This window comes from Harmonia axyridis, chromosome 6 (genome assembly GCF_914767665.1).
Source record: "Harmonia axyridis chromosome 6, icHarAxyr1.1, whole genome shotgun sequence".
Taxonomy (NCBI): domain Eukaryota; kingdom Metazoa; phylum Arthropoda; class Insecta; order Coleoptera; family Coccinellidae; genus Harmonia; species Harmonia axyridis.
Window position 1 is genome coordinate 25,201,357 of NC_059506.1, and position 14,359 is coordinate 25,215,715.

General features: G+C 36.1%; 1 protein-coding gene across 1 annotated transcript; it reads left to right on the forward strand.

Moving 5' to 3' along the window:
• Positions 1-7,071: 7,071 nt before the first annotated feature.
• Positions 7,072-7,829, forward strand: LOC123682042 (serine/arginine-rich splicing factor 7-like). The gene has a single exon (XM_045620431.1). The coding sequence runs from the start codon at positions 7,130-7,132 to the stop codon at positions 7,739-7,741; it is 612 nt and encodes a 203-aa protein (XP_045476387.1). The 5' UTR covers positions 7,072-7,129; the 3' UTR covers positions 7,742-7,829.
• Positions 7,830-14,359: the final 6,530 nt, after the last annotated feature.

The following is a 14,359-nucleotide window of genomic DNA, read 5'->3' on the forward strand; positions in this document are numbered from 1 at the left end:
TAGTTGCCTCAGTTCTTTAATCTCCACCACTGATATATTCTTAAGTGTTAATACCTTGGTACCCACATACAGCTATGAAATAATGTCATATTCGTGACGATCGACCAAGCTGATTATGAGATAAAATCAGTCTGGTTGACTGGCTCCAGCAGTAGACGTGTTCAAATTGATTAATTAGGCTTCTTAAGATTATCGACATCGAAAGAAGCAATCAAAAAATCATCAGAAATATGGCAATTTAACTGCACTCAATTTGACAAAGTAACTAGTGCTGAAACTTTTTCGCTCAGGATTGTCACTATCTGAGTGTCGTTAGAGATAACTACTCAGCAATAATCCACACAAGGTGGATCTGTATAGACGATAGATCTAGCTGATCTACTCAGCTGACGTATACCTGATTTAAAATTTATCTAGGTAGATAGATAATTTTTGAATATCATTTCATCACAATATCATCCTTGGACTATTCAATCCAATAGAAACAACCAAATTGAGGAGGTTCATTCGAGAGTACTGTTAGGCAATAAATTCCCTGGACACAAATGAATTTCTGGAATTTTTAATAATCCTTGTATAATCAAAATATTCTGGCTCCCTTCAAGTGTTTTCACAAAATATATTCTTGAAAAAACTTGATAATCCTTCAACATATTGGAATCCACACAGTTCGATATTTATCATTGTTATTGTACTTTTGAAAAAACAAATTTAATTCGGTTCTAACTCAAAATATTTCACATTTCTGTATCCGCTCTTTAAACAATAAGCAGACCCAGGAACTATTTCATTCTGTACCATATATGGCTCGATATCAGTCGTTTTAAGATTCACATATATTCTCTGCCACTATTTATGTAAGCAGCATTTTGTTCAAACCTATAAATATACGATAAATGTTATGATAAGTACTTTATCAAAACGACGTATTGTCTTTTTATAATCAGAAAACTTCATCTCGATTCCGCACGCAAGATATAAACATATTATAAATTGTATTCAAATAATTCCGTATTATTTATCAGGTTCATATGCAAATGAGCAAGATGTAGATAAACGAGAAGTACAGCTTGATTCCTCTTGCGCATAGATGTGAATTAACGAACTGCGGTAATTTATTTCTATGAGATCATATCAAAAACAATAACTTTATCATGGATTAATAATGGGTTAGTGTAGAACAATGGCTTCAGATGACTGGATGTATTTAGTGCATTCCTAGTTGCCATTGGTTTGTTCTCTTTAGGGGTCCAATTTCATAAGATCATTCTCAAAATATCCTGAAAAGATAATGAGAGAGTTGAAGGTCAAATAGTATGGTCCTCTATAAGCAAGAAAAAATCAGCAAATAATCCCAGAACATTAAGCATGAAAACTTTGCTACGATGTTGAGTAGAAAGAAAGACTGGAAAAGTAAAATACCCATCCAAATTTTGGAAGAAATATCATTAAATGACACACAGATGGTTTTAGTTTATTGGGTGAATAATTTTTCTTATATTCAAAGTCACTTGAAGTACCTACGCCAGAACATTTCTGATATGCAAGCGTTTTCCAGGTTACTAAAAATGTATTAGGGAGCAGAGAATTATTTGTCTTACCAGTCCTTTTGAATAATTTACAGTAAGCTAGTTGATTGTCTGTCGAAAAAGTATATGTCGATGTAGTTCACTTTCATTGCTCGAAATAGTAAACGTGCTACCGCATGGCGATTTGGTCGCTCTTATTGGTGATAATGTGCTCATCTTCCACATCTTAACCATATAACTAGGTTGGGGAAGTTATTAAGAACCATTTAAAAAAATCCAATTAAGCCTTACGAAGGATTCTACAGTCACCGAGAAAATGAGAAAGAAATTCAATGATTTCGACAATAACGTTTAGCAAAATCCTGTGGTACATCTTGAAATAACTGAAGCTGAATATTTGGCTAAAAAATCTATTCCTCCGGTTACTTTCAAGGTCGATTATGATACATTGAGTTCTTAATAAAATAATTTCGCATCCTAAGGACTGTCATATCACTGAAGAAAATATTTTTGGTTGAATACAGAAAAGACCAGGTTTGTTGATTCTTTCAAACTCAGGTTCGAAAGGTAATCATGTTCATTTGCTGAATGGCCGAATATACTTATATTCGACCAGAAATTCGTCATCAAATGACAGAGCAATCTTCTAGGGACATGTACGTTCAAAAAATTTAATAAGGATGTTTATCGAATTAAACAAAACTCGGTCGAAGTAAACTTGATCAATCGCAATTGTGAACTATTATTTCGAATGTTTTCCTTTTTAGGGCAAATGTATGTTAATCTGTTGAATATAGTCGATTTATTATTATAATGTATTGGCCCATTATCATTCCTTCTCATCTTCATTCGGCCCATCTCTTACTACTTACCGTTCCTCAAACTAGGTTAAGATGAAACAAGTCACCCTTACCTACCGTAGACGCTTGATGCACCCTCAAAGTAGGAATAATCACTCCAACGAAATAAAGGGAGCCACCTGGAAACGGAGGAGAATAAAACACCTTGAAATATTTCCTGAGAACTAACTGGACCTTCGAATTAGAGTTTATCTCTTCACGTGAGCTACTAGAACAAATGAGGATGTATATTTTTTCACAAAACTCCTTAAGGGTATTGTATTGCTAGGGTGAGATCCCCTTCTTAATTCCTACATTTTACATTCTTGTGGAACCGGTTCTTCAGAGTACTTACATCTAATTTTTAGTTTGTCAACAAGATCACACAACTATTTGAACTGATTTGGTGAAATTTTAAATATTTACCTGAAGAAGACGAAACAATTATTTATTGTATTTGTGGAGATTACGAATACCGTTATTTTATTTCGAATGAATTTTTATCAGATTAGGACCAAATCCTAAAATACCTATTTGTAATTGAGATATCAACTATAAAATTGAGTGAGTTTTACTAGGTCTAGTAGATACTCAGGAGTTATGGAACATTGAATATAACTCTAAGTACACTTTTTTTGAGTGGAACTTTATTTTTCAGTTCAAGAAATGATACACATTTTTTGAGGAACATATTATGATATACTAGTAAGCCAGCTGATCTAGGTAATGTGTTGATAAATCTCCTACATAGCGGGTAGAATTATTGTCATAGAGATAACAACAGTTGAAAGTTGAATAAAATGAATCAGGAAGAAACATATCCTAAATAAAAAGTGTTGTACTTATTCTTGCTACCTAGCAACTGTTCAAACATGGAATTTTTAAGTCTTGATAGTCCGCACACTTATTATATAATTATATCAATATTATATTATAACAACTCCATGAATCGTTCTCTATATCCATATATTAACTTCAAAAATATATATAAACTTCAACATATTGTCTGCTTTAGTGGAAATATTGGATAGATATGTAATTTTCACAATTTTCTCAATAATTCCATGAGTTTTGTCTGTACTAAAAGTTGAATCATCCATTTCCTCATAATCAACCTGCTTGACCTGGACCTGAAAGTAGTCTTGAAGGCTTAATTATGTACCTCCAATGGAGCATATCTGTGAGAATAATATCTTCATTCTATGAAATATCTGACTGTGATGAATTTTCTTATAACTTAATCACTAGCCGTTTAAAAACTGAAGCGTTTGGCTATGAGAATGTTTTATATGATAAAGTATTAATTAAGTGCTATTCCAAGACTTCCAACGATGATAGATATATGAACTCACAAGTCGTGCATTATAACTGAGATGTCTGTTCCAGTTTCACCATAAATAACACAATGAAACAACATTAAACACTCCAAATTGGTAGGCTACAACCAGTGGCGTAGATAGGAGACTGGATTATCACGCACCCCCCCCTCCCCCTAAAAAGAAAGCAAAATGTTTGTTGAACCACTGGTAGGTATTACACTCCATTCTGAAAAAAAATTTGCTTCATTATCTAAATGACTTTTCAGTATTCTCAAAACTTTGTATATCTGATTCTCACAACTTGGACATTATATCAGTCTGAAAAATTGCTCAATTGTTAGCCAGTGTTATGAATACTAACGAAATATATCATAATTTTTTTTTTTTGATGAATATAATAACAACAATAATGGTTTTAATAAATTCACTTAATAAAATGAACATAAAGAGAAAAGAATGAAAATGATAATTAATCGTTCAAATTCAATTACAGGGCAGAGTTTGGGTTTTTCGCCCTCTCAAACCATGTAGATAGGTATATTATGTATAATTTAGTTACTTAAGAATCTCAATTTCTTTCATAGCTATCCATCAATAGTATAAGATGTAGTAAAAAGAAATTAATTTTTTTGCATGCAAAAGAAGGCTTTAATTATCATAATGAGAATGATCACATTTAGGTCAAATATGCGCCGTTAACTTGTTGCCATTTTGAAGTTAATATCATTATCCCTCTCTCATGGAAGCCCTCTTCTCTATTGGCAGAAAATTGAGGCAGTCGATTTTCACAAGCCTCTGTCAAATTGTTCGCCATAGACAGGAACAGATCACTTGCTGCCAAGTCCTAATGGAACACATTTCCTCTCTTATTGGCCAAAGCTGGCCGCTTTTGGGAGATTGTTTATTTAAAACGGTCCAATTCTCGGCAGTACAGTTCTGAGTTAACAGTTGTGCCGTAAGGGAGCAGCTCAAAGTAGATAATTCCCTGCCAATCCTACCAAACACACAACAAAAAGCCTTTCGGGCTGTCAATCGTAGCTTGGCCATCGTTTTCGCCGACTCACCGCGTTTCGACCACAACCGTTTTTACTTGACGTTGTTGTAAGTGATCAACACTTCGTCAACAGTCACCAACGACTTCAACAACGGGATGATTTTGTTGTGATTCAGCAGCGATTTGCAAATGGAAATTCGGTACTTGAGGTTTTTCTGCGTTAACCAGTGTGGTACCTATACATTGAAGCTCCTTCTTGAAACCAGCCTTATCCAAATGGTTTCAAACGGTCTTTAGCGCTTAGACAATAAAATCAGAGCTTACCTAACGGTCGGACTCAACAATGTCCATGATTTTATTGACATTTTTGACAATTGGTCAGAGCGTGGTGCATCTTTGACATCGAAATTACCTGAACGGAATTGACAAAAACAAAATTGCGTGGGGTTGTCTGTTACAGTGTCAGAACCATAAACTGTATTTAACCCTCTTGCTTTCATTTTTGCCTTTATCGAAGAAAAACTGTGAAATATAGCGTATTTTTCCTTTGCTACTGTCTCTACTTGACGACGTTCAAACTACACTGAGTCAACTAATCACAAATCATTCGTACAGAATACCATCTTTCTAAAACCAACTAGTGGAACCCTATCGATACAACGTGAGATACAGATAACTAAAGCCATATATTGGAAAAATAATGGATTAATTCATTCGTCATTTAGTGTATTATGTATCAAGTGATGAAAAGAAAAAAGCTCATTACGCATGAATAGAAAAATTACGCATGAGGCTGCATAGCAAGTAGTGTGTAACCTTGAAACACGCATAACGTACTATACTTTACCTACGTTAATATAAACCATGCTAAAAATGTGAATTTCAATTTATTCAAAATGTGAATTACATTTACGGAAAAAGTGCGATTTGTTTACCGTACGTAATGAAAGCTATATATTGAGACTGTATATAATTGAAACAAGCATCCAGAACCAACATCAGTGTTTCAAGAAAGTATAAATTTCACTTTATTAGAAATGTGCGTTTTGTTTACGAGAACTTACTGTGCTATTTGTTTACCGTGCGTAATAAGCTGTTCACTGAGACTGTAATGCTTTAAAACACGCATTATATACTACCTCATAATATAGTACCATATAAATCGTGCCAAAAAACAGAATGAATTCTAATTTACTTAAATTGTGCGTTTTTTTTTTTGTGGTGGTCATAAGTGAAATTATTATTTGTAATTTTTCAGCTGATGTACTAAGAATACTAAAATCAATAAATAAGTTCTAGTGTAGTGGATTTTTAGTACAATACTAGATCTCAGAAAATGAAGTTTTTCTGCCATTATTGTAATGAATATGATGGCGGGTGTATCATTCAACAATATACCTTCTATTATTACACTGGACTGCCTAGCCCCAATAGAAAAAATCCTGGTTACGTCAATGGACTAACCTAACCTAATTAAGGTTGTTTTATGCTTGGTCCACATCTAATAGGACCAGGTGCAGTCCCCATAACATCACGAGAAAACTTGAAGACGAACGGCAAAAATTCTATAATTAATATATATTTCTCAGTCCCACGGACTCACAGTTGGGCCATTTATAACTATTTATAAGGTATGCGAACCTACTACTATCCTGATTACGAGTTATAGAGATCATCGGTAACGATTCTTTATGAACCAGTGGATCGTTACAGACTGCTATCCGAGATAAATCATGTTTATGAAAGGGATAACTCAAGTGCGATATTATAGCAAAAATATATGATAAACATATTAGCCGTCTCATATTCCCCTTTTTCCGTCTACTTTCATTCGATTAGCGCAGTTGGAAGTCGAAATTATGGTCTTTTTATGTTGATGTTGAAATGGATATGATTTCGAAAACGATAGTCCTAAAATGTCAGAGATTTTATCGGGTTTTACTGTTTTATATGTGTACTCAACTATGTTGTCATTTAATTCAGTTTCTCGTAGTTATCGTTTTACAGTTTAACGTAATAAATAAATTATTAGAGATGATTTTTTTAATTTCAAAGAAGGGATTTTGAAAATTCAAAGAGGTGATCCAAAAAGTTTCTTGTTCGGGAGAATACAGATGTATTCGAAGTTAATAACTTTTCAGCAAATAACGAGAGTTGTTTTGTTAAGAATATTCCGTGGAAAATACCGGGACATCCAATTTCTCGGTCTGACCGGGCAAATATAGTAAGCTTTGTCGAACCGCGCAATGTTTGAATATTGCACAGACTTAGTATGACAGTATTATGACAGTAGTATGACAGTAGACAGTAGTTCTGATTAGAATCCTTCCTTTGGCTTGTTGGTGTTTTCCCGGATTTGACAATTTCTGAGTGTTCCTCCTGGTGTCCCTCTCATCATGAATTTAAACCCTTGTTGGGTTGGCTGCTGAAGCGATCGAGGGTAGCAAAATGTCGAGATACAATTTAGATTGTAAAGTTTATGTTGGTGATTTGGGTAACAATGCATCTAAACAAGAATTGGAAGATGCATTCGGATATTATGGACCATTACGAAATATATGGGTAGCCAGGAATCCACCTGGTTTTGCATTCGTCGAATTTGAGGATGTAAGGGACGCGGAAGATGCAGTAAGAGGTTTAGATGGTAGAACCATCTGTGGTAGGCGTGCTAGGGTAGAACTCTCTAGTGGAAAGAGTGGGGGTAGGTATAGAGGACCTCCACCACGTTCTAGCAGAGGCCGCCCTTTTCACCCTGGCGATCGATGTTATGGTTGTGGTGATAGGGGACACTATGCTCGAGATTGTACAAGACAAAAAAGGGGAGGTGGTAGCAGCAGACGAAGGTCTAGGTCTAGATCAAGGAGTCGTGGACGCTATAAGAGATCTCGTTCCAGGAGCACCAAGTCCAGAAGCCGTTCAAGGAACCGTTCTAGGTCCCGTTCTCAGTCGGCCAAAAGGAGCCGTAGTCGTTCTCCAGCTAATGACAAGCGTTCGAGAACCAGAACAAGGTCTAGGAGTCGCTCAGCTCCTAAGCAAAATGGCGACGATCATAAGGATTAATAATCTTCTAAATTTGTGTGAAATATTAATAATCTGTCAATCGTTTTGATATTGTGACCTTCAGTTAATCAAGATGATTTTTATTCTGGTTATTAGTATTTTGTAGTTTCATGTATTTTGGTCTCAATACACAGTAGGGCAAATAGTGGTGCTTTTCCTGGAAACCGAGAGTGTTGCCCGAAGACCGGTGCCTGGTCGACTCAGAGTAACATCTGCACGGGAAAACTATTATTTCGCAAATTTTATACGGAAAAATCTAACGTATTTGTAAGAGCCCTTCGAAGTATTTTTGAGGACCTGTAGACTGGTTGTTCCAGCCAGTACCATAAGGAGATGGTTGCATTCCTCAAATTCAATGGCTAGAAGACCTTTAAGAGTACCTGGACATAGAGCTACCAGTCGGCAATGGGCAGAACACCCCCAAGACTGGCTTCTATAGGGTGTTTTTTTTCGAGGTATATAACTTTAAGGGCCAGTTGCACCATTTGCCTAAACATTGATTAAAAATTTAAACGTTGATTACTCTATGATTTCTCAAGAGAAATCAGAAATTAATCAATGTTTAAATTTTAATCATTGTTTAGGCAAATGGTGCAACTGGCCCTCAAGTGTATGTCGAAACACCGTTACATCCAGAAAAAGTGACTGTTTGGTGCGCTTTATGGGCTGGTGGAATCATTGGTCCGTACTTCTTCAAAAACGATGATGGCCAGAACGTTACAGTCAATGGTGATCGGTATAGAGCCATGATTACTAACTTTTTCATTCCTGAATTGAACAACCATGATGTCCAGGAGCTGTGGTTCCAACAAGACGCCGCAACATGTCACACAGCTCGTGCCACAATCGATTTATTGAAAGACACGTTTGGTGACCGCCTAGTTCCACGTTTTGGACCTGTGAATTGGCCTCCAAGATCTACTTTCTGTGGGGCTATGTAAAGTCATTGGTCTATGCGGATAAGCCACAAACCCTTGACCATTTGGAAGACAACATTCGCCGTGTTATTGCTGATATACGGCCACAAATGTTGGAAAAAGTCATCGAAAATTGGACGTCCAGATTGGACTACATCCGAGCCAGCCGTGGCGGTCATATGCCAGAAATCATATTTAAAATGTAATGACATAAGATTGTCTTGAGGATAAATAAAATTCATGTCAATCGAATAATCCATGGTTGTTTTATTGCAATTTAAAGTTCTATAGCTCTAAAAAAAACACCCTTTACCACAATGGCGCAATGTACTTTTTTCGGACGAGTCACGATTTGGTTTACAAAGTGTTAGTTGACAAGAAATGGTTTGAAGAGATCCAAGCAGACTAGAGCGACTTAATTTCGCCCGGGAAGTTGTGCCCCTTCAAGGCGGATGAATAATATTCTGGGGGTATAATTTTTTGTTGCCGTACCCCTCTAATTATCTTTGAACGAACAATGACTGATGCCCCATCACACTGCACACGAAGGGTTCAAAACATTCCTCAAGAGAACAACATCCAGAGAATGGACTGGCCAGCAAACTCACCAGACATGAATTCAATTGAGCACGTATAGAATTACTTAGGGAGAGCAATCGCCAAAACCCACCTTCAACTTTTTAGGAATTGAGTTTAGCCCTTCATGAAGAATGAAACGATATGTTTGAAAATGTCATTAATTACTTGATTCGTGGGATGGCTAGGCGTATTGGGCAATTGATTGAGAGAAGAGGTGGTAATACGGATTATTGAATTCGAATTCAGTTTTGGAATAATTACTCAATCGATAAATTTTGATTTTTTCTCATTTTCCTATTTTGTATCATCCTGCATAAAGTGAAGAGTAACAAACAAAGATTTTCTATCAAATATATTGTAGTTGAAATAGAGGAAAATAGTAATCTCATGTCCAGAGCATAGATTGTTTATTTCTTGAGACACAAGACTTTCGATGATGTGTGTAGGTACGATAGCAGAGTAGCAATGAAACATGAAATGAATGATAATTTTTAATATGAAAGATTTTCAAAATATTGTGTATTATTTTGTAGACAAAAATATAACCTATTTTCAAATTCAGTCCTTAGGTTTGGGAAAATTTCAACTTGAATTTCTTGGCATGTTCTGCTTATTCTTACTTTCAATTCTTCTAGATGTAGAAGAATTGAAAGTAAGAATAAGCAGAACATGCCAAGAACACATCCCTGAGATGTCATGGATGTGTTCTAAGGGATGTGTTCTATACAGAACCGACTTTGAAGTTTTCCCAGGGTAAAAATCTGAATGTGTCAAGCCTGGGGAACATGATTGATTTGATTCTTTTCCACCAATCTATATCACTTGGAAATGATCTTTAAGCCATTGCTCGTTTCTACACTTTATTCAAATTTTTTTTTAAAGTAAGAATAAAAAATGTCATGTGTATGGTTTTTTCGAAAAGTCAATCGATTTGCCTTTGAAACAAGGTGTACAATTTTCATTCGACATATGTTTGAGATATTTCGTGAAGAGTACGAAATAATAAACCTCAATATAAATGTTTCAGTGTTTTTGTCATAGAAGTACCAAACCACAACCCGTTGCCCCATAATATCCTGACCATACCTACCTCTATGCAACATAAATCGTAAAACCCACCATACGTCTGCATAAAGACATCATAGGGGGCCGTCATTAATAACCTAGAGATAATTACTTCCACGCCTTCTACACCAAAACCTGAAATAAAAAAAAATGCGAAAAATGACACGAAGCTACTGACCGGCTACAAGTCGATAAATACTCAAAGCCGGAAATAGTTTAACGTTCTTTCTGGAGGATTTGAAACAATACCTACCGCACAGAGAAGTGATTCTTGTACGGAGAGAATATTCTCTCAACTTAATGTAGGTGGTCCAGAGATCAATACCCATGCATGTTTGACCATATCTGGATGTTGCCCTAGTTTGGTTTCAGAAATTGTGCCTTGTGTGATTGGCAATCTATGGTGGATGCTAAGTGTGCATTTATGCAGAATCAAATAACAAATGGTACCTAACAAAATTTGTTAGGTACCATTTGTATGTGATATTTAATAACACATACAAATCAAAAAAGGGATTATTTGAATGCCATATGCTTCAATAAACATGTTTATATCAAAAAAAAAATAAAACGAAATGAGGAAAACCTACACGTGAAGTCAGAAGCTTTTTAACTCTCGTTTTTTGATGCGCCAATTACATCCTTGGAGGCTTATATACAACAATATGCCCTCCAATGGTACAATAGGCGCATTAATGAACGAGCGCTCAAAAGCTTCTGACTTCAATCGGTGCTTTGTTCGTTTTTATTTTCTAGATTTTCTTCTTAATTATTTTATGATTTTGATAACGCCTTCAAACGAAATTCTGTAAGAGACTTGTAATTTGTTGTAATTTTTCATATTCACGCAGAATTTCAACAAAGTCAAATCTAGTGTAACTGAAATATCAGGTTGCTTTTCGATATTCTGCTCGGATTTTTTATGATTCTGATGATGCTATCAATACGAAATTTTGCTCTACATGTTTGCATATATTGGTGTACAACTTTGCTTCCGCCGTTTTGCAATAGATGGCTGTAGCGGTAAGTGGTAGTCGAAATGAATACATCGTAGATTTCATACAATGAGCTTAGGTAATTGTAAACATAACGCCATCGAAATATTAGTCGATTTGTGTCTGCATCATAATGTTATTCTCGATTAAAACTAGCCAAATTCTCGTCATTTGCGGGAGGATTCAATTTTCTACTTAAATATGAAGAAATCTGCGGCTGGGGCTCCTAGAATGCTCTCAAATACTTTGTGATGAGGCCACTATTAGTGAAAGAACGTGCAGAGAGTTTTAACGCTTCAAGAATGGTGATTTTGATGTCGAAGAATAGAATGACGGTGGAAAAAAAAAGGTTTTCGAAGATGCAAGATTGGAGGCATTATTTGGTCAAGACTCGTGTCAAACAGAACAAGAATTGGCAGGATCATTAGGAGTGACGCAACAAGCCATTTCGATAAGCCTGAAAGTTATGGGAATGATTCAGGAACAAGGAAATTTGGTGCCGTACGGGTTGAAGCCGCGAAATGTTGAACGGCGTTTGTTTGCTTATGAACAGCTGCTTGCAAGGCAAAGACGGAAGGAATTTCTGCATCGCATTGTGACCGGAGACGAAAAATGGGTTCATTACGATAAACCCAAGCTCAGAAAATCATGAGGATATCCTGGCCATGCTTCCACGTCGACGGCCAAAGGGAATATTCACTGTTGCAAGGTCATGCTCAGTATTTGGCGAGATATTTGGTGGGACCAGCTCGGCGTAGTGCTTTATGAGTGGTTAAAACCGACTGAAATAATCACAGGCTATCGTTATCGATTGCAATTGATGCGTTTGAGCCGAGCATCGAAAGACAAACGGCTGCAACACTTTTTGTCTTATGAAGAAGTAAAAAATAGGATCGATTTGTGGATCGCTTCAAAAGATGATCAGTTTTATCAACGCGGGATTCGTTCGCTGACTCGAAGATGGGAGGAAGTAGTTGCCATAAATATATAACCAGTTTCTCACAATGAAGCCTCGAATTTCGGAAAAAAAAAACGGTGGACACAAACTTGTACGCCTATGTACATATATGCAAAATCTCGAGATGATCGGATTGGTAGACAGTGCTTTCGAATTAAAGGTTTCATTTTCCAATAAAAACGAGTATATTTCACAAAAAATCAAAGTTATTACATTGTTAGAGCAAGGTACTAAATTTCCATTTTCAATTTTCAATGACCAATTTACACATGCTATCTTCGAAAGCTTCCATGAATCGCTAATGGAGAATTGCCATACACCTTTTCTTTCACGTGGCCCCAAATAAAAAACTAAAAATTGTTTTTTCGTTAACACTATGACCTAAAGCAGTAGTAGTAGTCGTAGTTGTTCTAGAGAAGATATTTATTTTAATTATAATATGGAATACCAGAACGAAATGCATCCGAGTTGAAACGTCATTTACAAGACTACCTGTAGGTACAAACTGAATTATTTATAAATCTCCTTTGTCTTCACCACCACGGCAAACGTTTACTGAACAACATCCCAGATAATATCGCTTTGGGACAAATAGTGATTGACCCTCAATTGCTGATCAAACAGATACGCTGGTATTAGAGTTGCGGTATTCCTCCGTACAGCCAGCCAGTCTTTTTTTTCAGTATCACGATGACTTTTAACTACTACCATTATAAGTGTTAAGGAGCTGAAATAACTCGTTAAAACGGAGGAACAACCACGAGTTGACCGGGACTGACAACAATTTTAAAAAAATCATTAAATATTATCTCTGTCAGTTATTACTGTTGATTGAATAAAACTAGACATAGGGAAGAATTAAAAACTGGATAGTTTTGAAATTTTTGAATGTTTGTTGGTCTGGTGGTTAAAACCACTTAGGCAACTTCAGAAGGTATGGAGATCGATTCTCTAGACGAGAACGTAATTTTTTGGAAACAGGAAATGCACAACTATTCATATCATTGTGTTTTTTCGATTTTTTTCACAGAAGAAATTATATGCCCGAATGGTATTTGATTTGATGGTATAATCTGTTACACATGAAAAAGTCTTCATGTGTGACAGATTATTTTGTAAATGGTGTTTTTTAGAGCAATAAATAAAATAATTTTTGCAATAAAACAACGATGAATTATTCGATTGACATGAATTTTATTTATCCCCAAGATAATCTTGTGGCATTACATTTTAAATATTATTTCTGGCATATGACCGCCACGGCTGGCTCGGATGTAGTCAAATCTGGACGTTCAATTTTCGATGACTTTTTGTGGCCGTATATCGGCAATAACTTGGCGAATGTTGTCTTCCAATTGGTCAAGGGTTTGTGGCTTATCCGCATAGACCAATGACTTTACATAGCCCCACAGAAAGTAGTCTAGCGGTGTTAAATCACAAGATCTTGGAGGCCAATTGACAGGTCCAAAACGTTTAATTAGGCGGTCACCAAACGTGTCTTTCAATAAATCGATTGTGGCATCGATTGTTTGTATCAGTTTGTTCTTATTCAATATCAAATGATGTGTGTGACATATTGCGCCGTCTTGTTGGAACCACAGCACCTGTTCATCATGGTTGTTCAATTCAGGAATGAAAAAGTTAGTAATCATGGCTCTATACCGATCACCATTGACTGTAACGTTCAGGCCATCATCGTTTTTGAAGAAGTACGGACCAGTGATTCCACCTTCCACCAGCCCTTAAAGCGCACCAAACATTCAGTTTTTCTAGATGTAACGGTGTTTCGACATACACTTGAGAATTAGCTTCACTCTAAATGTGGCAGTTTTGTTTGTTGACGTAGCCATTCAACCAGAAGTGCGCTTCATCGCTAAACAAAATAAAATGGACGTAGTGCGCGATACGTATTCCGCACAGAACCATTATTTTCGAAATGAAATTGCACTATTTGCAAGCGTTGTTCAGGCGTGAGTCTATTCATGATGAATTGCCAAACCAAACTGAGGAAAAATCGCTTGACAGCTGTTAAATCGGTCGCCATCTTGAACAGTAATGCCAACTTAAAGTTATATATCTCGAAAAAAAACACCCGTTATATACA

Bases quoted from the DNA above. Each gene is read 5' to 3' on its own strand.
- LOC123682042 (XM_045620431.1), top strand. From the start codon at position 7,130: ATGTCGAGATACAATTTAGATTGTAAAGTTTATGTTGGTGATTTGGGT.